We start from the raw sequence: 25,232 nt of genomic DNA, 5'->3' as shown, positions 1-25,232 counted from the left end.
AGTAGACCCATTTAAATGAATGGGCTTGGTTCGTCGGGTCCATTAATATTACTGAACACTCCCACTGAATGTGGCTACAACCCTTAATTTAAGACTGCTTTGACGTGGAATTAGTTTTGACTCAAGCTGACTGAACACCATACATTTAAAGCACACGGCTTCCCAATAAGAATGCTGGGAACTATAGTTTACGCCTGGCAGAACTACAATTCCCAGCACCTTTAACAAACGACAGCTCCCATGGTTCTTTTGAGGGGGAATTTGCTTTAAATGTACAGTGTGGATTGTGCCTTGTTTTCTGGGGTGGTTATTTATTAAATGTATATGCTGTATTCACTTCCATTCTGCATTCCTTCCTTGAACCTTTCAACATTCAGCTTCATAGGATATCCACCAGTTAGGAGATAGGGAGGGAAAGTTTTCTCTATCTGCTTTCTCCAGACCATGCATAATCTTATACCAATTTAGAATTGCACTGAATTTGCTCCTCAAAAAGGTCTCTAATTTTGGTGCTGAATGTTCACAGGGTGATAGAATCACAGAGTTGGAAGGGGCCACCTGGATCATCTAGTCTAGCCCCCTGCAATGCAGGAATCTTTTGCTCCATGTGGGGCTTGAACCCTCGACCCTGAGATTAAGAATCTCATGCTCTACCAACTGAGCTATCCAAGCCTCAGCTCATTTCTGAATATTTTGGATATTCCCCAAACATTTCCCCTGCGATAGGCGCACCTAGAATTTGCTCTCGCTAAAACAGTTCTGCAAGTTTTTCAAGCACTACCAAAACCTGCAGAACCTGTCTGAGGAGAGACAATATCAGGATAAAAGAGATGAGCACAGACTCACCACAGGAAATGATGCATTTGTCAGATGCAGCAGCCTGTTAGATATTTGACATGTGATTGTATTTGCTTTGAGTATTTGGCGTTTGATTTCAAAATTTGGCCCTGGATAGTGTTCAGTTTTTAACATGCAGTACAGTATAACTGTGATCCTGATAGATAGCATTTGAGATTTCATGGCCAATGCTTGTTGAAATCAAAGCAGCCATGGTGAGATACCAACAAGCCTTTGGAAAAGGCCCTTTGTTCATAACTGTGAGAACTAGAATAATAGAATCATAGAATTGTAGGGTTGGAAGGGACTCTGAGGATCATCTAGTCCAACCCCCTGCAGTGCAGGAATATGCAGCCATCCCATACGGGGATTGAACCTATGACATTATCAGCACCCATGCTCTAACCAACTATGCTATCTCACTATATTTTGGTGAGAAGGGCTGTAGCTCAGTGGCAGAGCATCTGGTTTACACGCCAAAGGTCCCTCGTTTGATCCCTGCATCTCCAGGAAGGGATAGGAACACCCCTGTCTTGATCTCTGAAAAGGAGCTGCCAGTCAGTGTGGACAATACTGAGAGGGATGGACCAAGAGCCTGACTCTTCCAGCTCTGACCAACAGTAGCTCTTCATGGCCTCTGGCAGACGCTTTTCCGATCACCCAATCCTCAAGTGCCACCCCCCTGGGGATGAAAGTTTGGCCCCCTGTTCACAAGTCCCATCTGCCTCCTCATGGAATGATAGAATTGTGTAGTTGGATGGGATCTCCCAAGGTTCATCTAGTCCAGCCCTCTGTAGTGCAGGAATGTCAACTAAAGCATCCATGACAGATGGCCAGCCAACCTCTGATTACAAACCTCTAAGGAAGGAGAGCCCAACATCTACCAAGGGAGTCTTTTCAACTCTCCTATCCCTTTACAGACTGAGAAGGTATTGAATTTTTTCTCTCCAGGTCCCTCCTGAGTTGGCTTGTGTGTTTTTTTTTGCTTGCAAAGCTCCTTATCAGCCAGTGACACCCGCAGGGATTTCCTGCCCAGGTTGTCCATCCCAGTCCTGATTTGCACAGGAAGGCGGGAATAAAAAGGCTGCCCTTCCCCATCCAGAGGGACCTCTTGTCTCCAGACAGCATCACAGTGGGACCACGGAGTTAGAGAAAGAGGGAGCAAGCACAGAAGCAGCCCCGGCTGGGGAGGGCAGGCCTCCCGCCATGGAGCTGCGAAGGCCGGCAGAGGTGGTGCTGGCCATGGTGGCAACTGCGTTCGATGGGAGTTGCTTAGGGAGACAGAGAGTGGCCCACCTTGCCTGGCCGCCGCAGAGGGGCACAGACAGCTGACAAGGACACATGGCAGGTATCGTATGACTGTTGAGGTTCTAAGGCTTGGGGTTGTTTGGGGAGCCAGACCACAGAGGATGGCTGTCGTTCAGTGGCAGGTGCGAGGTTCAGTCCATTTATTCAGAATTATGAGGACTGTGGTCTTTTATTTTTAGGAGAGGGGCTGTTGCTCAGTGGCAGAGCATTTGCCTCTCAAGCAGAAGGACCCAGGTTCAATACCCAATGACTTTGTCAGGCAAGGCTGGGAACATGAGCTGCCTGAATCCCTTGAGAGCCACTGCTGCCAGTCAGTGCTGGCAGTCCTGAGCTACATGGGCCAGTGGTCTGGCTCTGTTATAAGGTAGCTTCCTGTGGCTTTATATAATACAGTCCTTTCTTCAGTACCATGAGGACTAGAATCTTACTTTATTTTTTGGGAAAGGGTCATAGCTCTGTGGAAGAGCAGAAGGTCCCAGGTTTGAGCCCCCCCCTCCCACTGGCAGCAACTCCAGGTAGGACTGGGAGTCATTCCCTATTGGTAATCCTAGAGAGCTCCTGCGGCTGCTCAGTGTAGACAGAACTGAGCAGAACATAGTGTTTGAAGGCACTTCCTATGCTGCTGTTTAATTCTGCCCTTTATTATACAGAACAATGAGGACTGGAACCTTATTTGGTTTCGGGGAGAAGGTCTGTAGTACTGTGGCAGAGCATCTGCTTGGCACGCAGAGGGTCCCGGGTTCAATTTCTGATGGCATTTCCAGGACTGGCTAGGAGAGACCTCTTCTCCAAAATCTTTCCAGTCAATGTGGGCAATAATGAACCAGATACTCAACGTAAAGTGGCTTCCCGTGTTCCTGTTTAATTCAGCCATTTGGCCGTTACCATGAGGACTAGATGCTTACTTTATGTTTATAGGAAGACCCATAACTTAGCAGCTGAGTACGTACCTGTTTTCCATACCAAAAGTGCCAACTTCAATCCGCAGTGGTGCTCCAGGTAGGGCTGGGAATAAATAAAGTACCTTGCCTGGAAACCTTAGAGTTTTACTGCCAACGCTGAGCTAGAGATGCCAGTGATCTGACTTGATAGGAAAATAACTTTGAGAGCAGTGGAAGAAAAATGATAATATTTGAAATGGAAGAATGTGTCTTAGGTTAAATGTTTATTAGAATGCATTATGTAGATAGGATGGGATGGAGAACAGCATGTAAGGAAAGGTGGGAAGTAAAAGTTTAAAGAGAAATGTATAACAAACTTAAAAGCTGGAATTGGTATGTAAATATTTCAATGTTTAATAAAAATTTTGCACAAAAAAAGGAAAAATAACTTTGAGGAAGCTTTCTTAAAAAAAAAAAAAGAGGACTGTAGTGTGGAGGTCTCGGGTTCAATCCTGAGCTCCTTCACATAATGACTGGGAAAAAGACTCCAGCCTAAAATCCTGGAGAGCTTCTGCCAGTCAGTGTAGACAGTACTAAGCTAGTGCAGGTGATATATCACAGTGCTGTCTACCACAGAGCTATGGCCCTTCCCCTAGGCATAAAGAAAGATTCTAGTCCTCATAGTTCTGAACAAACTGGAAATCAGGAAGCTACTTTAGTCAGAGTCAGACCATGGGTTCCTTTAGCTCGGTGTTGTCTGCACAGACTGGCCGTGGCTCTCCAGGATTTTGGACAGGATTCCAGCTTCATCTGGACATGCCAGGCATGGAACCGGGGTTCTTTTGCATGGCAAGCAGAAACTCTTGCATGACTCTTTCCAGTCATCTTTTTGCTGTTTTCAGAGCGTGAAGATTAGCTGTGATTCCTGCATTGCAGGGGGTTAGACTAGATGATTTTTCAGATCTAAAATTTGATGTTACTGTGAGATACAATAGGGGAGCGGGCAGGGGGGATGGCCGTCTCATTTGAATCTGGTCAAAGCAGCAGAGAGAAGGATGGTGGGTTGGAATGGGTGTGACAACCTCTGACTACCCATGCCAAGCCCCTCACAACTGTTTCTTCTGCCACTCTCTTTTGGACCTGAGTGAGGGAAGTGGCAGAGCAAATCTGCCTTCCCTGTAAGCGGGATGAAAAGGCTCTGCCAATGTTCTTGGCTGACTTTCTAAAATGCTACGGCAGATTTTGAATTCCTGACATATTCCTAATTTTCTTTAACATTTGACATCCGTGGTACAAAAAGGATGTATCGGTAGCTGAAATACTTTCCTGCATATCAGGGAAGGGGGCCTTTTGCACCCCCATATATTATTGGACTCCAGCTCCCATCAGACCCAGGAGAGAGCATGGCCAACCCTCAGAGGAGATGTGAGTTCAAGTCCAGGGTCCCCAACCTTTAATGCCTTTAATGTGCTCTGCAGAAACCAGCAAGGGACTCTTTTCACAGCTGGAATGAAGCACTGCCACCTATTAATGTCTGCAGTGGGGTGGTGGTTCAGCTGCTGTAAAAAAACCCAAACCAAACACAGGAGCAGGAGTCAGTCAGAAAGTTGGCAATCTGAGCAAATTGTATGCATTAGCCGTCTCATTAATGGATGCCTGATTAAGGCATCCCGCAAAACCACCTCTTAGACTATGCACAACTGTGCTTTTTCCTCTTGCTCCAGCAGTAAGAAGTCAAAGTGCCCTTTGGAGAGAATCCACTTTGGTTTAATGACAGATGACGGATCAAGATGCTTCAGGTGAGTCATTTTAGATGCTGCAATACAGTCCCTAACCTTTTGCCAAGTAAATAAAACAAGGCTAAAATGATATTGTGGAGCTGGAAAAGGTTCAGAAAAGGGCAACCGAAATATCAAGGGGATATAATGACTACCCTTAGAGGAAAGGCTCCTTCATTTGAGACTTTTGGGTTTACGGAAAATGCAAGGAAGAGGCATGGCAGTTTATAAAATGACGCATGGCATGGAGAAAGCATGGGGGCTGACACCTAGGGACATCAAATGAAGCTGAAGGTGGGAAGGTTCAGGACAGATGAAAGGGATAATTTCTTCAAACAGCGCAGAGCAAAATTGTGGAGCTCACTCCCTTAGGAGGCAGTGATGCCCATCAGCTTGGATGGCTTTAAAAGAGGATTGAGCAAATTCATGGAGGAGAGGACTATTGATGGCCATTAGCCATAAAGACTATGTTCTGCCTCCACAATTGGGAGGCAGCAATGCTTCTGAATACCAGTTGCTGGAAACCACAGGAGGGGAAAGGGCTCTTGTCTTAGAATTCCGCTTGCTTGTTTCCTACAGTCAACCTTTAGACTAATGTGAGAACAGGAGGATTGACTAAATGTGCCACTCGCCTCTTCTGTTCCAAGCGAGGCTGCTGTATGTAGACTCTAATTTGTGAGGCTTAAGCTAACTGTCTGTCTAGCCCGATAACATTTTCTGTGATCAGCAGCAGCTCTCCAGGGTTTCATGAGGACTAGGGTCTCTCATGATCTGCCACAAATTGCTTATCTGTTGTCAGATACTGAATTTACTGTGCTTCAGACACATACTTGATATTTAAAGCACGTTTTACTTTTCATACGGCTACAGTTCCTAGCACCCTCAACAAACTAGTTTTCAGGATTCTTTTCGGAAAGAGGAAAGAATGTGCTTAGAACCTAACTTATTTCGGTGGCAATTGTTTAAAACTATTTTAATTGTTGCATCTGGCCCTGGGGCCTTAAGGTGAAGGGCGGTTTATTATTACTATTAGTAATAGTAGTAGTAATTTTTGGTGTGTAGACGCTTTTCATTGTGATCACCACAAGGATCCATGCACAAGTGCTTTCAAAAATAGCTACCAGTATATATTGCTGCGATGATGCCCTGATTTAATAACAAAATTATTATTTAATTGTATTGCTTGCCAAATGTTTAAAAATGTTGAAAGGGTGGGATGCAAGCTCCTGGTTGTATCTAGAGTAGACCCACAGAAATGAATGGGCATTGCTAGCAGGTCCATTTATTTCATGGGGTCAAGTTTGAGTAGGGCTTTGTTCATAAACAAGGGGAAATAAGATGTACTGCAAAATTGCACCCCATTCCCAGATGTCCAACTGAAGGCCCAAACCTGATACAGTGGTACCTCAAGATACATACGCTTCAGGTTACATACGCTTCAGGTTACAGAGTCTGCTAACCTAGAAATAGTACCTCGGGTTAAGAACTTTGCTTCAGGATGAGAACAGAAATCGTGTTCCGGCGGCGTGGCAGCAGTAGGAGGCCCCATTAGCTAAAGTGGTGCTCCAGGTTAAGAACGGTTTCAGGTTAAGAACAGACCTCTGGAACGAATTAAGTACTTAACCCGAGGTACCACTGTAATGGATACCTTTTAAATTTTTGTTTTGTTTACAGTGGTACCTTGGTTCTCAAACTTAATCCGTTCCAGACATCTGTTCCAAAACCAAAGCATTCCAAAACCAAAGTAATGCAAAAAAGGATTTTTGTTAATTAAGTTCTTAACCCAAGGTACCACTGTACCTTGTTCACACGTTGTAGGCTCTCAGCGCTAACGTTCTAGCTTTCCCTTGGGGAGTCAGTCCCATTGTAACAAGGAAGAGCTTATCTGGGGGGGTGGACAGGATTTGGCTGTAGATAGCAACTCAGGACCAGTTTCACTAGCTTTCTCACCTGCTGTTACCCAGACCTAAGTTTCTGGTTCTCTTGATTCCTGAAGAAGTAACCTCCCTGTTCATTTTTTTTTTACCCCGGGGTTCAAAAAACACAAACACGTGTTCAGGCGGTTTATGGAGAAGGAGGAGGCACTGTCCTCTTGGGACAGTTTTCTGAAGGCAAGTTTCTTATCTTTAATGGGAGGAGGAGGAGGGAGAGAACAGTGCAGAAAGAATTCCTTTCTTCTTGCAATCTGCAACCTCTTTGCAAAAAAGTGGACGGTTCCCCCCTACGTCCAAGGATGGTGCAGAGCTCAAATCTTTTCTTGATAATCCTTTCCTTGAGATCAGTGGACTGGCTGAGAGACAGAAGCGAGCAAAGGCGAGGTAGACATGCTGTGTGTGTGTGTGTTAAAAAGCAATTCTGGATATTACTTTAAAAAAAAAAACGGGAAGAAAAGGAGGAGAAGGAAGCGGGGTGGCAAGGAGATTTGGTTTCTTCGGGGGGTGGGAAGGAAGCGGCCGGTTTGCAAAAGCGCCTCTGCAGGAAAAGTGAGTAGCATTTATTTATTTTTTGGAAAGCGGAAAAGCGCCTGCAAGGACCGTTGCTGGGGGCTTTTAATGTTGCCCCCCCATTTTTCTCTCTTGTTTGCACGCTTTGGTTGAGGCAAAGCGAGACTTAAATCAGCTGCTGGATTTGGGAGGAGAAAGAGGGACCTGTGTGGTGTTTTGTGTGTGTGTGAGATTCCAAAATCCGGTTTCTTTTTTCCTTTTTGCTAATGCAAGATTTTTTAGTACAGAGGGAGGGAGTTTGGGGCGGTGGGTGCCTGTTGTTTGTTTGAGCCTCGTTCGCTCGTGCAATGCAACTTTTGCAAAACATTTTGTAGCGGGCGGCGAAGGGTCCCTCTCGGTGGCGCGGGAAGCGGAATTTGCAGAGGTGGAGAAGAGGGCAGATAAGGCAGCAGAACTTAGGAGAATCTCCTGCACAGATTTGTTGCAGGAGTTGTTGCTTAAACAATAGGACTGAACCGGGGCGGGCGGGTTGTGAATGGGTTCCAAACCCGCCCCCGGAGAGAATCTCCTTCGCTTCTGTTGCTTGAACAATAGTTCTACCCACCCCGTTGCACAGAAGACTCCTTTTACACAAAGTGTAAAGCTCTTTAAATTTATATATTGTATATGTATGACAATTAGACGACCTCCCCACCTAGTGGTGGTAAAAAAAGTTTAACTTGCCGTTAACATAGAAAAGCTTCATTTTTTAAGCAAATGCATAAAGAAAAGTATTTACGCGTGTTTAAAAAATAATAATGCACAGGATATTTTAGATAGCTGATGCAACCTGTTTTGACCAATAATGTTTTTCAAACCCAATCTTTATCTATTCCTTATTTAATAATATGTATATGTACTGTATATGCATTGCAAAGGAACAGCAACCTCAAAGTGGTTTATGAAAAGAATAAAACAATGAGATTATCAGTTTTAAAAAAGTTTTTAAAAGCTATTTAAAACTTTAAACCAAACATGCTTTTTAAAAATGCTGCTTTGACCTCACAATGGTCCTGCGGGGGAGGCCTGATGTTGAGAGCTAGTAAGATCAAATTGGTTGTGGAGGAGAAGGGATGTGATCCCTTGAACCGTTGAGGGAGTTGGGCATGCTTAGTCTGGAAAAGAGGATACCGAGTGGAGATATGAGAGCCATCTTCAAATCTCTAAAGGGCTGTCACATGGAAGATGGAGTGAGCTTGTTTTCCCCGGCTCTGAAGGGTAGGACTTGAACCAACAGTTTCAAGTTACAAGAAACGAGGAAGAACTTTCTAAAGGCAAGAGCTGTTCTAAGAGATGTTCTACAGCGGAATGGTCTCACTTCGCAGGTTGTGGACTTCATTGGAGGTTTTTAAGCAGAGATTAGGGACGCGGGTGGCGCTGTGGGTTAAACCACAGAGCCTAGGACTTGCCGATCAGAAGGTCGGCGGTTCGAATCCCCGTGACGGGGTAAGCTCCCGTTGCTCGGTCCCTGCTCCTGCCAACCTAGCAGTTCAAAAGCACATCAAAGTGCAAGTAGATAAATAGGTACCACTCTGGCGGGAAGGTAAACGGCGTATCCGTGTGCTGCTCTGGTTTGCCAGAAGCAGCTTAGTCATGCTGGCCACATGACCCGGAAGCTGTCTGCGGACAAACGCCGGCTCCCTCGGCCAATAAAGCGAGATGAGCGCTGCAACCCCAGAGTTGGTCATGACTGGACCTAATGGTCAGGGGTCCCTTTACCTTTACCTTTAAGCAGAGGTTGGATGGCCATCTGTCATGGATGATTTAGTTAAGATTCCTGTATTGCAGGGTGTTGGACTATATGACCCTTGGGGTCCGTTCCAACTCCGCAATTCTATGATTCTGTGATTTCACTTGCTGGCTCTGACTGTGGAGGCAGATCATAGTCACTGTGGTTTGTAGCCGTTGATAGACTCTTACTGCTCCATGAAATTGTCTAATTATCAGCTTCAGTAATTTAACTGAGAGATTCCCACTGCTCCTAGGTGTCCGTCCTGTTCAAGTGAGCTGAACGAATTTGGAAGCACTTTGCATGCGTGTAGAAGACTGGAGATAATTCTCCAGCACAAAGTTGAGCAGCTGGAATGAACTGGTTTTGTGTGTGTGTGTGTGTGTGTGTGTGTGTTTGAGAATCACACTTTGAATCTCAGCCTCTGAAGGAGAAGAGCAGATCACAGGTAAAAAGATGCACTTGTCTGTGGGTTTTCCAGAACTTGGTCAAAAACAGTGTTCACTCAATGGGCAATAAAATAATGGAAAACCCATTTGAAACAGCAGGTCCCAAGGGGAACTGTCCCATCAGCGCCAGACTTCAACACTTTTAGGAAAAAGTTTATCAGCACAGGAGCAGAGCTGGTGGTTCAAAGGTCCTTCCTCACCATGGGTGGTGCTGGCTGCTGGGAGCCTTACCTGGAGATGAGGTAGGACTGGAACACAGGACATAAGCTCTGCAGTGGCGCTCTCAAGCATCTCCTTGTTGATTGCAACCTATATGAGGAACGGGTTGGTTTTAAGCGAAACCTAGGATTGCAGTTAAGCCACAGTGTGCCCTATTTACTATAGAGTCATAGAATTGTAGAGTTGTAAGGGACCCCCAAGGGCCATCTAGTCCAACCCCCTGTAGTTCAAGAACCACAGCTGCTGTGCTACATTGACATTGCTTACAAATTTTCAGAAACCAGCACTGTCCCTTCATAACGTGGAGATATTTGTGAATGTTTCCCATTATCTGGCATCATTCTCATTTAGTTAGTGGCGCTGATGGAGAGGAATGTTGTGGGAATGTATTTAGATCTGAGTCGGGCTGACTGCTGGAATTTCTCTTCCTGCAAGCATAATTTCATGACTGCACAGTTGATGGTGTTCTGGGATTTATTTATTGTTTTGGAGTGGAGGAACAGGACCTGGAATGCACATAAGGGAGTTGTGTGAGAGTTAACACAGTTTCGGCATGAATTGGAAGAGATTTTTACATCTCCAATGAGCTGCTGCTAATTCCTGGCTCTTAGCCGCCAACTATGCATTATGAATGTTTGGTAATGTCCAGACCCCAAGGGGGGCTGGCTTGGATATTTGACATTTCCCAAGATGCTGTGTGCTACTCAGAATTGTAGAGATGGAAGGGACCCTAAGGGTCATCTAGTCCAACCTCCTCCAAATGCAAGAATCTCAGGACAAATGGCTGTCCAACCTCTGCTTTAAAACCTCCAAGGAAGGAGAGTCCACCACCTTCCAAAGGAGACTGCCTCACTGTCTCACAGCTCTTACTTTTAGAAAGTTTTAGCTGGAATGTTTAGTATGTTTAGTCAGAACCTCCTTTCTTGTAGTTTGAATCAGTTGCTTCGGGTTCTCCCTTTCTGGTGCAGGGTCACATTTACACCATTCATTTAAAGCACATGGTTTTCCCTCAGAAACCCTGGGCACTCTGTGAGTTTTCACCTCACAGAGCTGCAATTCCCAGCACCCTTAACAAACCACAGTTTCCAGGATTCATGGGTGTGTTTTAAATGTGTGTTAAATGCATTTTACATGTTTTAATCAAGTGTGGCCTTTAAGTACCATATAATTCCTCATGGGCATATTTTGATCAGAAATTCTCACCAAATGCATTGGGTGGAGCAGGGTGCTATAGGGACACCCCGTTATTTGAAGAACCTCAAGTTTTCCCCTGCTTTCTATGGTGATGGCAACTGGTCTGGCAGCTGTTCCCGGGTCCAGCTTTCCTAACCAGATGTCCAGTTAGCCAGATGTCCAGAAATCAGGGTTTGAACTTCTGGACCAGAGGCACGACCACAGCTGCAGCAGCGGTTAGGGCAAAGCCAGGAGATCAGTGACAGTGGCAAATGTGAGATGCCAAAAAGTCTTTTCAGCCATCTGGTTTCTAAAAAGCATTCAGCATATCTATCTTTCAGTTAAAGTTTATTTCCATGTTCAAATCTCTTCATTTGCCTGGGGTGGGGTGGGTTAGTGCTTCTTCCTTTACAAAGCTGGAGAATTCTGACGGCTGGGGGTGAAACTTTCGCACATTTCATATAATTCATCTATCATCTATCTATCATCTATCTATCTATCACCACTCCATTAAGGAATATTTTGTCTCCCATGGTTCTCCCCAAGTTAATAATAATGCTTCATATGTAGGAGTGTAAATTACTCTGCAGAACAGTTTCCTGCAGATTTTCTCAGGTCAGGTGCTGATCAAAAATCCCCCGTGCTCTACATTAAGAGGAGTCTGGCTGCTGGATTGGACCCAGAGCCTGCCTCATCCTGCGTCTGGTTGTCGGGCAGATGCCCCTTGGAAAACCCACCGTGAGCAGGATGCAAGCACGATAGTGCTCATGACTGAACCATCAGCTCTGTTTGTGGGTTGCTAAACTTTTCCCTAAAAGTGTTGAGGTCTGGCCCTGATGGGACAGTTCCCCTTGGGACATAAGAAGAAACTGCCTTGTCAGATAATTAAGAACATAAGCAGAGCCTGCTGGTTCCAATCTAGTACAGTGGTACCTCGGGTTACAGACGCTTGAGGTTACAGACTCCGCTCACCCAGAAATAGTACCTCGGGTTAAGAACTTTGCTTCAGGATGAGAACAGTAATCGTGCAACAGTGGCACAGCAGCAGCGGGAGGCCCCATAAGCTAAAGTGGTACCTCAGGTTAAGAACAGTTTCAGGTTAAGAATGGACCTCGGGAACGAATTAAGTTCTTAAACCGAGGTACTGAGGTACCACTGTACTCTGTTCTACACAGTGGCTCCCTAGGTGTTCAAAAGGGAAACCAGCAAGCGGGGTTTGAGCACAAGAGCCCTCTCTTGCAGCAACTAGGATTCAGAAGCATCGCTGCCTCTGTTAAGGCAGAGCCTGGCCATTGTGGTAGTAGCCTTCAATATGAATTTGTCCTCTATGAATTTGTCAAATCCCTTTTTAAAAGCCGTCCAGGTCAGTGGCTATCATTGTCTCCTGTGGGAGGGAGTTCCATAGTTTAACTGTCTGTCCTGAATCTTCCAACAGTCAACTTCATTGGATGTCCACAAGTTCTAGTGTTATGGGAAAGGGAGAAAAAGGGATCCCCCCCCCCCCGTCCACCTTTTACTTGCCATGTAGTTTGTCATTCGTTTTATTTTTTATTATTATCATGTCATGTTTATTACAAATGCTGGGATCCCTGCATGGCAGGAGGTTGTACTAGATGACTCATGGGCTCCCTTCCAACTTTACAGTTCTGTGATTCTGTGTCACCTCTTGCTGGCTCTGGTGATTTAAATAGGTGCTCAATTATTTGACTTTTCATTGTTTTTGACTGAGTCCCTGAAAACCCACAGACAGGTGCATCTTTTTTTACCTCTTACCTGCCCTTTCCCTTTCGTCTACAACTTCATTGTCTACAACTTTATTAACATCTATCTACAACCCCACTAGTATCTCTCAGTATTGTGAATAACACCGAACTTACCTTTTGTTGGTATCTTCATGAACTTATCTAAAAGACTGAGTTAAGCATTTGAAAAATCTATTGAAACCAGACATTATAAGTTCATTTTAGGCTGGGTAGTTCGCAAGTCTCTGTGGCTTTGTTTAATGTTTTGTATTTTTCTCAGAAGGTTGATAAAGTATATATAATTATTGCTCTGTGTATATTAATCACCAACATGTTGCATGAGTCGTACTACTTACCCTTTCAGAGGCTGGGATTGCAAGTGTGACATATTCTCTCCATCCCCCCCCCCTCTCTCTCTCTCTCTCTCTCACACACACACACACACACACACACACAAACAAACACAACCCCTGTTCATTTCAGCTGTAGTCTCCTGCATGCGTGCAAAGTGCTGTCAAATTCCTTCATCTCTCTCTCTTTTTGTTTCCAGGTGTGCACACTGAAGAGCCCCTTGCTGTGAAACACCCCCCCACCCATACCTGAATTTGCTACACTGGAGGGGTGGGGGAGAAAAGGCCCAGCAGAGGATAGGAAATGAGGAGGATCAGCTGCCTTCTGGCATTGGTCCTTTTCATCCTTGCTGTGATCAATGCTGAGTGTTCCTCTAGACCAGGGTAAGTGTCCTTTCTCTTCGGGCCCCATTTCCAAGGCTGTTTTGCTTGGAGCGTCATGGCCAAGTGGGAATTTGAACTCTGATCTCCCAGATCCTAATCTGATACTCTAACCACTGCACCACACTGCCTAGTAGGTTGCAAGAAGGCTGGGATATTGTGTTGCTTTCTACTTGATTTCACTGGCTCTCCTTTTTCCTTTCCTTTCTAAGGAAGGCTCCACAAGTAATTTAAAAATATGTACATGTGTGTGTAAATGCGTGCGTAGGAGGCCAGATATCAGATTCTGACATATGCAACTATTTAACTGGATTTATATACTGCATAATCATCAAAACATTTAAGTGGGTTACATAAAATACAAAAAAACGCACTAAAACTACCAGCGAAATCGGACGTTGAAAACAAGTTTGCATATTAAAATACACATCAGCTTTTGCATGCCTGGGGAGGAAGTTTTTCACAGCTAGGCCAAAAACAGGCCCCTGCCTCAAATCAGATTTCTTCCTCGCTGGAGGAGGGATCCTTGCAAGTGCAAAACGGAAAGGATGTGGCACGTGTTGCGGGGCTCGTATTGTGCTGCTGTAAACCTGATGTGGGGGGTCTGTATTTGGTTTCTCCATTGCAGGCCCAGAGTGTGTTCCATGGGGCTGAAGAGCCAGGTGGTGTCCTACCCCGTGTCCCATGCCCAACCTATGTACCAGCCTTACCTCACCTTGTGCCAAGGATACAGGCTCTGCAGTATGTACAGGTATGGAGTAATCCTCAGCCTTTTTAGTGTAGACAAGGGTTTCCCAAACTTTGGTCTCCAGATGATGTTGTTTTTTTGGACTACAACTCCCATCATCCCTAGCTAGCAGGAGCAGTGGTCAAGGATGATGGAAACTGTAGTCCAGAAGCAACATGAGACTCAAGTTTGGGAAACCCTGATTTTTTTTAAAAAAGGCAAATAAGAGGTGGAAGTTTTATCAAATTAAGCACAGCATGGGAAAAAATGGATAGAAGAAGAAAAAAGTTTTACTGCCTTTCTAAGTAACACTGGAAATGGCAGAGATCCAATGAAGTTGAATGCTGGAAGATTCAGAGCAGATAAAAGGAAGGACTTAATTCAGTCGGCACATAGCTAAACTGTGGGACTCTCTTCCTGCCTCTGCAGTTGGCGGCTGCAGTGCTTTTGAATACCATTTACGTGCAACTGCTGGAGGGGGAGAGGGCTCCTGTGCTCAAATCATGCTTGGGGGCTTCTCAATGAGGCATCTGGTTGGCCACTGTGAGGACAAGATGCTGGGCTGGATGGGCCTCTTCTGGCCATCCAGATGTTCGTCTTACTTTCTTTTGAACGCTTTTGTTTCCTTTTTCTCGTGGAAATGGTAAAAATAGCCATTTCTTTTTTTAAAAGCCTTGCAGGCTCTGAATACTAAATCTTTGTGTTTTGGCGTTATTTGCAGAACCATCTACAAAACTGCCCAGCGCCTAGCCTATCGGAAGCAGTCCTATCCAACATATGCCTGCTGTCCTGGGTGGAGACGGGCAAATAGTGCTCCTGGGCATGGATGCAGTATAGGTAAGCCTCTCATTCATTCATTCATTCATTCTTCACTTGGTTTCCTAAGCATAGAATCATTGAACCATATACTCATAGAATTGTAGAGTTGGAAAGGCACCCAAAGTTCAACCCCCTGCAATGCAGGAATCTCAACGAAGTCAAATGTGACAGGCGTATGCTTGAAAACATCCAACAAAGAAGAGTCCACCGCCTTCTGAGAGAGTCTGTTTCACTGTGAAACAGTTCTTACTGAAAGTTCTTCCTGATGTTAGTTGGAATCTCCTTGCTTGTAACTTGAAGCCATTGGTTCGGGTCCTACCCTCCAGGTCAGGAGAAAAGAAGCTTGCTCCATCTTCTATGGGACACCCTTTTAGTTATTTGAAGATGGTTATCATATCTCCTCTTAGTCTCTTATCCAGACTAAACATACCCATCTCACTCAATAAGACTTGGTTTCCAGACCCTTGATCATCTTGGTCACCCTCCTCTGCCCATGTTCCAACTTGTCAATATCCTTGAATTGTGGCACCCAGAACGGGACGCAGGACTCCTGGTGGTGTCTGACCTAGGCAGAATAAAGTGGAACTATGACTTCCCTTGATCAGGATACTAGACTTTGTGGGTGCAGCCTAGAATTGCATTAGGTCTTTTTGTGGCTGCATCACACTGTTGACTCACATGAAGCTTGTGGTCCACTAATTCCCCTAGATAGTTTTCATATGTACTACTTGGCAAGCTAGGTGTCCCCATTTTATATTTATGCCGCTAGTTCTTCCTGCCAAAGTGTAGAACCTTACATTTGTCCCTATTGAAATTCATTTTGTTAGTTTTGGACCAGTTCTCTGATCTGTCAAGGTCATCTTTGGACCAGTTCTCTGATCTGTCAAGGTCAATTCTGTCTTCTGCGGTATTAGCTACCCCTCCCCAGTTTGCCATCTGCACCTAGTCATCTATAAAGATGTTTAATAGCAACGGGCCCAGAACAGAACCCTGTGGCATTCCTCTTGTCACTTTTCCCCAGGATGACGAGGAATCATCTGAGGCTCTGAGATTACATCTGCAACCTGTTTAGTACCCTTGAGTTTAGCTCATCAGGATGTCAAGATTTGAATTCATTTAAATTAACTAGGTGTTCCTTTATCACCATTTCTCCTATCTTAGGCTGCAGCTCCCTCGTTGCATCTTCTATTCTGTTATCGCTAGGTGGGACACTGCTTTACTTTTGGGTGAAGACAGAGGCAAAGTAGGGGTTGAACAGTTCTGCCTTCTCTCAGTCACCCAGCAGCATTTCTCCATCTTTCCTATGCAAGGGACAATACCATCTTGGGAGTCAAGATAACCCCACAATTAATTGGTAGTGGATGCAGCAATGAGCTTATATATGTTTATATTCAGTTGCTTTGATATAAGCTAATTAGCTTGCTTTGATGTTATCCTTATCTGTGGGGTTTGGGGTGTCGGGCTCTGAACCCAGAAAAAAAAGAACCATTTAGGAGGTTCATTTAGTCAGGTGAAATTATGTATGCTGATTTGTATATAAAGAATGCATGCCCATTTGCTCGGGCTGCAAGTGAGCAGTGGGGACACCACTATTTGCCAGTATCTGTTTATTTGTTGCACTTAAACCCCACCTTTTTACTCCCAAGGAGCTCAAGGTGGCCTGCATGGTTCTCTCCCTCCCTGTTTAATCCCCACAACAACCCTGTGAGGTAGGTCAGGCAGAGAGGCAGTGACTGCCTCCTTGTGTTACACCCACTGCGCTTCAGGGCCAAGTTGTGGTGGTGGTGGGGTTGAACCATGGTCAGTCTTGGGTCCAGTGTTCATAGAATCATAGAACTGTAGGGTTCGAAGGGACCCCAAGGGTCGTTTAGTCCAACCCCCTGCAAGGCAGGAATCACAGCTTCCCTGACAGGTGCCCAGCCTCTGATTAAAAACCTCCAGTGAAGGAGAGTCCACAACCTCCCAAGGGAGTCTGTTCCACAGACCACTGTGGCCTTTTACCTATTACTAATTGATTTTTGAGAAGCAACACACACAGTTTGAAAGCAGAAACATTTTCCTGGGCCACGTTTAAGGATCTTCCTTGCCACACACCCCTGTTTTAACCATGGCCTTCTCTTCCAGCAATCTGCCGCCCCCCTTGCCAGAATGGTGGGAAGTGTCTGTCCCCTAACAAGTGTTCTTGCCCTTCAGGATGGAGCGGAAAGAGTTGCCAGAAAGGTAAAGGCCACTTCCTGCCCCCCCAAAATTGGTCCTTGAGGACCTTTCTAACCATTTTCTCTCCCTTTCTATCTGTCTATCCAAATACATCAGGACTGCCTTCCATGGGTGCTCAGAATGAATTTGCGGGTGCAGGTCTCTGGTAGTCACAATCTCAACTTCCCTTGCAAAAAAACAAACAAACAAAAGCAGGGTTTTTTTAAAAAGTTTGAATTCGTTTATTTCGTGAATAAGCCTGGCCCTTGTAGGGTTGGAAGGGACCCCAAGGGTCACTTAGTACAACCCCCGCAATCAAGCGGTAAATAGTTTGGGGCTTTGTGACTTTGCTCTTGTGGCTGGACTAAGACCCATCCTTTAGGACACAATTCCTTTCGTGGTTTCAGATGTGGACGAATGTGCTGGAGGGAGACACGGGTGCAGCCACACCTGTCACAACGTGGTTGGGAGTTACCGCTGCACCTGCCAGCAAGGTTACGAACTCGGTGCGGATGGAAGGACCTGTGAGGCTCTGGGAGTGCCCACGGATGCCGTGAGCCCAGGTAAGGCCAACATAGATCAGGCGAACTCTTGGGGTGGCCTTGTAGCTTTGCCTTGCATTTCAGCCATTATTATTCTAAATAGTGCATAAGTTAAACTGTGGAACTCACTTCTGCAGGAGACAGCCATCAACTCGGATGGCTTTAAATAAGGATTAAACTAATTTCACGGATGAGAGGACTGTCAGTTGCTACTAGCCAGGTTGGCTAATCTCTGCCCTCATGGTCAGAGGCAGTAGTGCTTTTGAATTCCTGTTGCTAGAAGTCACAGGTCCTGTTTGGGGTCTTCTTCCCATGGGGACCTCTGGGTGACCATTGTGGGTTTGTCCACACTTTCACTTGTCTTGTGCCTAGAAAGCATGGGTCTGAGTGGGTTTTTTTGTTTGCCTTGCTGCTTTCCCCCCAGGGAAAACTTCTGTTTACCACTGAATCGGAACAAAGTCAAACTGTAGAAGAAACTGATTGGCATTGGTTTTGATTCAGCAGCAAACAGTGCATTTCCCCAGGGGTAAGCCGTGGGACAAGGGGAAGTGTAGAAAAGCCCCGGGAAAGCAAGATGCAGGACTGGATGGGCCGCCGCTTCCTCTTGTGGCAGTGAGTTCCCTAGCTTAACTCTGTGCTGCATGATGAAGTCCTTCTTTTTATCTTGAATCTTCCAACATTCAAGCTTCACTGGCTATCACCCAGGCCTTTGGAATACATTGATCCATTCACACCAGTGTTTGTGCTCTGATCCTGCTTGTGGGCTTCCCATTGGGGCAACTGGTTGGCCCCTGTGAGAGCAGGATGCTGGACTAGATGGGCCATTGGCCTGATCCAGCAGGCTCATCTCATGTTCTGCCTTTTGTTATCAGAGGCATTCAAATTGCACTACCTTTTTTTTTGCTGCTGCACCACACTGTTAACTAGCAGAAAACCAGCTTTCTCCTATCATCCATAAGTTGTGCTTTGGGGCAGCCCACGTGCTCTTCGTCACCTTTGCCTACCTGTTCCGCATAACATCCATGCGTGGCCTTGGCCTTGCCAAGAGCAGTCGGCTCCGAGTGTGAGCATGCCATGACTCCTCTTAAGTGCCCAGTCTGAGCTCCAGTGGGCTGAAGGAACTGCTTCCCCCATAGTCTGTTTGCCTCCATTGCCCTCTAGCCTCCTGGAAGAAGAGAAGCACCCCGAGCCAACGCTGACTGCCGCCCATTATTACTTTTGGTACGCGCTGTGCCACTTCAAACTCGTACCGTGAGTAATAATGCGCGGAAGCCCGGCACCTGCGTCAGAAGGATGTGCGAGGACCCACACATCGTCTTCAGATTCTCAGGTGTGCTGCAGAGGACATCCCCCAGTGCTGTGGGAACGACCCCATGCTGCCACCCGTGGCCTACAGAGATGTCCTTCTGCCTGGGCGGGACTGGTCAATGGAAACCCTTCCTGTGCAGATGATGGAATTGCAGGTGGGCAGCACACTCATGCTCAGGTCCTGCTTTGGGCACCTTGTTGGCCACTGTGAGAACAGGTGGCTAGACTAGATGAACCCCCTTTGGCCAGACCCACGAGGACTCTGCATAGATCTGCTGTTACCACAGAACTTCCATGCCCAGGGACAGTCCAGCTATGAATACCAGACTGATTGATTGAATCTTCAGTTTCTTTTGTTCAAGGAACCACCGTTTTACTTGCAATTTTTCTCCCTCTTTGCCGTGAAACCTGTGCAGCTAGGACCACCAACCTGATGGTGGAGGATGAAGTTCGGCAGCTGAAGACCAGGATGGCCGCTCTGGAGGAAGTGAGTCTTCTCTGCTAGTTCTTGGTGGCTGGGAAGAGGGTCCCTCTGCAAGGGTGGGGAACAGGCTCCTGGCCCTTAGCATGTAATTTACTATTGTCATGGTAGAACATCCATGCCCAGGGGCAGTCTACCTGCAAGTACCAGTTGCTGGAAACCACAGGCGGGGAGAATTGCTATTGCATTTGGGGACTTTTTCCCATCAGGGCTGCTGGTGAGGCCACTGTGAGGACAGAATGCTGGACTAGATGGACCCCCTTTGGCCTGATCCGGCAGCCAGGCTCGTCTCATGTTCTTACATTTAACAGATGCTGTGGTGGGTGAGAGAAGGGTTCCTGGTGTGGGGGTTTTGAGTGGCTTGTTGGCTGGTCTTGGTTATGAACCTCTCCATGAGTGGCTTTCCTGTTGTAGTTATGCCTTAGTTAACCATGGCAGCAATGGTTCCTCTTCTTTTTTTAATCAAAAGCGGCATCTGGGGTCACACCTGGTCTTTGTGGGTAGATACCTGTTGCTCACCTCACTAAAGGTTTACCTGTTTCTCTTCCACCACTCTCCCCCCCACCCCCGGCCTGCCAAACTTCTCTGGGTAGAAATTTCAGCTCACGCTAGCGCCATTCCTCAAAGTGGAGGTACCAGGGTTGGAGGGGACCCCTGCTGACCCCATCACCCTCCTGGTGCACTCTCTGCAGAAGCTGGACAGAATCGACTCTCTCAGTGAGCAGATCTCTTTCCTGGAGGAGCGGCTGGAGATTTGTAAGTGGCAATAAAGTGTGTGCTGGTGGGGGGACAGCAGACTGCACAAGCCTCCCTTTCATTAACCCTGTTTATTCCCCTTTCAACAAATGCTGGGAAATGGGAAACGCACAGGAGCGTAGTGGCAAATTCAGAAGGACAACGTCTTTTCTTGATAATTACACCCCTTCTAAGGTGATACAACCTGGGAGAGCCAGTGGTTAAGAGTGTCGGACTAGGGATCAAGGAGAGACCATGGTTTGAATCCCCCCCCCAACTTGGCGCTGAAGCTCACTGGGTGTGACCTTGGGAGCCATTCACTGCTTCTGAAACAAACCTACCTCATAGGGTTGTTGTGGGGATTAAATGAGGACTAGGAGGTGGTAGACTAGGGTTCAAATCCCCACTCATGTTTTTATTATTTTGTCTTTTAATATATCTGCTTTTATATTGTTTTAGTTCTATTAAGAGTTTAATTCCTATTTAACAATAATCTTCTATACGTTTGTAGCTTTTTGTATTTTTATGCGTATTGATTTAATTGTGTGTTGATTTAGCTGCCTTGAATCCTGGAAGTAGGCTGGGTATTATTATTATTATATAATAATAATAATAATAATAATAATAATAATAATAATAATAATAATAATAATAATAATAATAGCTGGCAGGGATGGGGGACAACATCTTGTTGGATTTCAAACAGATGGGAATATCATTTTGATGGCTTTGATCACTTCTCTCTCTCTCCGCCTTGCAGGTTCTTGCAAAAATGAACGTTAAGGAAGACAACAGAAGATTCAAATGGAGCAGGACTCCTAGCCTCTTCTGTGTCACCAAAATATGCATCTGTACAGCAGCGAATAACTTTGTGGACTAAAGAAGCAAAGTGAAGCCATCAGGTGATAAAGAAACACAGGATGCCAGCTAGAAAGGAACTCTTATTGGCGTCCTGAAAATTAAACAAGCTGCAGCTTCTGGTAATAGAGAAGCTTGCAACCCTCATCCCCAAATGTGGTACATAGGAAGCTGCCTTATACTGAGTCAGACCCTTGGTCCATCTGGCTCAGTATTGTCTATACTGGCAGCAGCGGCTATCCAGGGTTTCAGTTCTTTCCTTGAAAATTAAGCAAGATTCTAGACCTCATTGTTTTGTATAAAGGACTCAAGTAGCAACAAAAGAAGCTGTCTTATACCAAGTTAGACCATTGGCCTTTTTAGCTCAGTAAACTACCTGGTTTGTTTGTTTTTTGGTTGGTGGAAGGAGAAGAGAGGATGAAGGCTGTGTTATCTTAAAGCAGCTCTGCCCAAACCTGATACCTTTGGGACTACAACTCCCATCATTCCTAGCCCTTGAGCCATGCCAGCTGGGGTGGGTGGCTGGCTGATGGGAGTTAAGCATCCGGCAACATAATCAGGCCAGTGGCCCATCTAGTTCAGCATCCTCACAAGAGTCCAGTGTCAGCTTAGCTGTGATTCCTGCATTGGATTAGATGATCCTTGGGAGCCAGCTTTTCAACTCTATGATACTTATGTTCTGGAGAGCTGCAGGTTCCACCCAACTCTGAGCCATGCCTCCTGTTTTCTTCTGCCACCATAAGCGTGTTCAAAACCTTCCTATTTTGAAAATAATTGCCTAGAGAGAACTTAATGGTACAATTTACTCACTCTTCTGCAAAAGTGCAAAGGCTTGACACCAGTAATGACCTGATGCAATATTATTATTATTTTCCTTTTGGAAATAAGTTGTTTTGTTTTCTCCAATAAAAGACACACACACAAAGAGAGTTAAATGCTATACTTTGGGAAGAGGTTGCAATAATGGGCTTCAGGAGAGGAGGGTGGCATAGCACCCATGTGCAGAAATAGGGTCACTGGGTGTGACCTCTCTTCAGAAGACAAGTAACTGTACTGGGGGAATTTACTGCCAGAAATGGTGGTGGCTGTTACCAACATTCAGGGCTCCCAAGTAGATGATTTTAAGAAATCCATAGAGCTTCCAATTCAATTTAGTGGCTGTATACACCCCCCCCCCTCATATTTGATGATGAGCGCCTGCATTGGAACTCCCTGTCTATTGACACCTCATGGGTTCCCTCTGAAACATTGTTTAGACAAGCCTATACAGGCTATACAGGTGCCAGTTTTAGTCTCTTTTTAATCTATTGTTATTTCAACTTTTCAAAAGGCTTAAATTATTGTTGCTAATTTTTCGTCTTGATAATTTTATTATTTTACCTTTTTAGTGAACCGCTTTGAGGTTTGTTTTTGTTTTCTTACACAATCAAGTGGTATATAAATTGTATGAAATAAATAAACACAGGCCTCGAGAGTAGAGGATTTTAGAACTTCACAGAGCCTCCCCATTCAGTGGCAATATAGCTGCAAATTTTGGGGGTGGGGGAAGGTAGAATAAGGCTCTGTTGGATAGTTGTTATGATAATCCTGGTATGGAATTTCAAAGTCATACCGTTTTAAGGCCAATCATTTCATCTCGAACCATTAAATACATTGCTGGGTGGGGAACATCCAGCCTAATTGTGCAAACACCAAGGGAGCATTTGAGACCTCTTCCCGCTGCCCCAAACAGCAAAGCTCCTTCTGCAAAATGAACCACGCCACATCAGAGACACTTCTCTTTAAATAAATTGTGCTTTATAAAAATCAGACCACACATTTCCCCCCCTCAAAACACCAACAGCATGCAGTCACTCATTGCTAGAGGCATTTATTTCTTTCCCTGTCCCCCATGTCCCCCATTTATTTCTTTCCCTGTCCCCTGTGCATAAACGCAGCCCCAGTCCTGCAGCCAGGGTCAAACACAGTGTCCCGGATTGCACAGTCCAAGGAGGTCCCCATTAACATCCCCCATAATGATCACTGGGAAAAATATATTTAGCCTGGAAGTGGAACAGTTTGGCCTGGAACAAGCAGCTAGTCCCTAATCTTGTCTTCCTAACACAAGTGGTCAGAGGGTGGCAGCCCCCCCATCCCTGGCCACTTCCTGTACATAAACACATGGATCTGACCCACACTTTGATTTGCCTTGCTAGTTTCCCTCTGGAAAACCCACTCCTTATGCAGCAAACAACAATTTGGTTTTCTTTGACTTTTGAATCATGGTACAGTTGTACCTTGGTTGATGAATGGAATCTGTTCCAGAAGTCTGTTCAACTTCCGAAAACGTTAAAAAACCAAGATGAGGCTTCCGATTGGCTGCAGGAGCTTCCTGCGCTCAATCGGAAGCCGTGGAAGCCCCGTCGGACGTTCGTGTTCCAAAAAACGTTCGCAAACCGGAACACTCACTTCTGGGTTTGCGGTGTTTGGAAGCCAAAATGTTTGAGCCGTAAGGCGTTCCGTCAACCAAGGCACGACTGTATAAGTAGTTTATATGGTGTGGACAAGTTATCGAGCTACTGGAAAGGACAACACCTTTATGGTTATTTGCTATAGAAGCTAGTATAGAGTGGGTTTTCCGTGGAAAAACAGTGGGGAAGATAGAAAACCACCCTGACCCATGGCTAGAAAGCCCTTAGAATGGACTATGAAGGTTTGGCCACATCAGCTGCTCATCAACATGGTACCCTCCAGGTGTTCAACAGCAACTCCAATCACCACTGCAGAACATTTGCCATGGGAGTCTGGGAAGGGCTCATGGGAGTTGGGGAAACAAACAGCATCCGACGGGTACCAGTTTGCGGACTGCATCATCTGTGCCAAAGCATCTCAGCTGCCCAAGTTGGGGGGGGGGGGGTCCTGTGTCTTTAATCTTACCTCACACTCCTAACTTGAAACAGAAAACCTCTAGGCTTTATCCAACTACAGCCATGGAAAATCAAGTTTGTTCAGTTGGTCTAGGACTAATGCTGGATACAGCCCTTTATTTCCTCCCACCCAAAAATGCTTTCAAGGGGTGTGACTTACTTGCAGGCTTCCCCAACTTGGCACCCTCTGGAATATCAGAGTTGAACTCTGAAGTGCCGTTGGTCCCATGGGCATAGCCAGAGAGGGTGATGGGGGCTGAGAGTCCAGCAACACCTGGAAGGTGCAAGCAGGTGGAAGTAGTTTTCCCTATTCCTCCAGCGTGAGTGGGGTTATTAATCAAACTTGGTGGAAACTGGCACAGCTGTTTTGAAAGGCAGGCAGGCTGCAGAGAATCTGCTGGGTTTTGCAGTTTCAGCAACTGGGTGCCCTGTGCCACACTGCCCTGCCCATGCCCAGCCACAGAGATGAAGACTCCAGCGCTCACCTGCCGCTAGGCAAGAGAGACACCATGGCCACATCCTATTTGTGGCTTGGAAACAAAATTATCACTTGGAACTGAGAGCCAAAAAAGCAGGCCAGACAGAAACTTTGCCTGGGCTGGACGCTTTTGCCTAACTTGCCTTTGTGCAAAGATGTTTGTAAAACTAGAACAAGTCTTGTAATACAAACACACCCCAGAAGCAATTTGGCTTTCAAGCCTCCTTCCGTTCTTGGAGTGAGGGGGCAGCTCTGCTCAAGGGCCTATGGGATTCTTTTCCCTTATTTTCCCTGAGTGCATTCCTGCCTTAGATGTGGAACAAGAGGGCAACTGAGATAAGCCCCACTTGCTCTGAAGAGAGGGTTGAGCATGGATCAGGACCTGCTGATGGCCCTTCAAGTCCATGCTGAGGACACCCTTTACACAAAGAACTTCGGAAAGTGTGTGTGTGCCTTCTTTTAAGCAAAAATCCATTATTATTCCCAGGGTTGTATTTGGGTGGGAGGGTGGTACTGTGTCCTGGCTGATGACACCCAGATAGAGAAGGGTACCCCCCTCAGCCTGGATGGGGGTGGGTACCCTCTGGATGGTGTTGGGATGCCATCCTCCCATCAGCTCTCAGTCAAGGTGGCCAAGTTTCAGAGATGATGATAATAAGTGTTTGAAGTCTGAAACATGGAGGTTGGCACAGGCTGCCCCCCTTCATGGTGCAGACGGAAGTGCCCCACCAGTCACCATGTTAACAGGAGCAAAAGCCCCCCCCCCCCCGTACTGCCAACCTGTCTACAGATCTTGTGCCCCACACTTAATGCTTTGGGTTTTTCCCCAGCTGAAAGAGAAGCACCCAAGTG

General features: G+C 45.9%; 1 protein-coding gene across 7 annotated transcripts; it reads left to right on the top strand.

Moving 5' to 3' along the window:
* The first annotated feature begins 1,933 nt into the window (after positions 1–1,933).
* EGFL7 (EGF like domain multiple 7) lies at positions 1,934–21,921 on the top strand. Of its 7 annotated transcripts, none has more exons than XM_081178888.1 (10): positions 1,934–2,181; positions 4,754–4,825; positions 13,150–13,333; positions 13,959–14,081; positions 14,779–14,894; positions 17,001–17,096; positions 17,480–17,635; positions 19,339–19,409; positions 19,997–20,159; positions 20,899–21,921. In XM_081178888.1, the coding sequence occupies exons 3-10, from the start codon at positions 13,254–13,256 to the stop codon at positions 20,919–20,921; spliced, it is 828 nt and encodes a 275-aa protein (XP_081035014.1). In that variant the 5' UTR covers positions 1,934–2,181; positions 4,754–4,825; positions 13,150–13,253; the 3' UTR covers positions 20,922–21,921. The 7 variants fall into 7 exon arrangements, with proteins under 7 accessions (XP_081035014.1, XP_081035011.1, XP_081035012.1 ...); XM_081178885.1 differs by having other exon boundaries at positions 4,751–4,825; XM_081178886.1 differs by having other exon boundaries at positions 1,934–2,185.
* Positions 21,922–25,232: the final 3,311 nt, after the last annotated feature.

This window comes from Podarcis bocagei (assembly GCF_964188305.1).
Source record: "Podarcis bocagei genome assembly, chromosome: Z".
NCBI classification, from domain to species: Eukaryota; Metazoa; Chordata; class Lepidosauria; order Squamata; family Lacertidae; genus Podarcis; species Podarcis bocagei.
The sequence above is the reverse complement of the archived record's forward strand: the minus strand, read 5'-3'. Positions and strand labels throughout refer to the sequence as shown.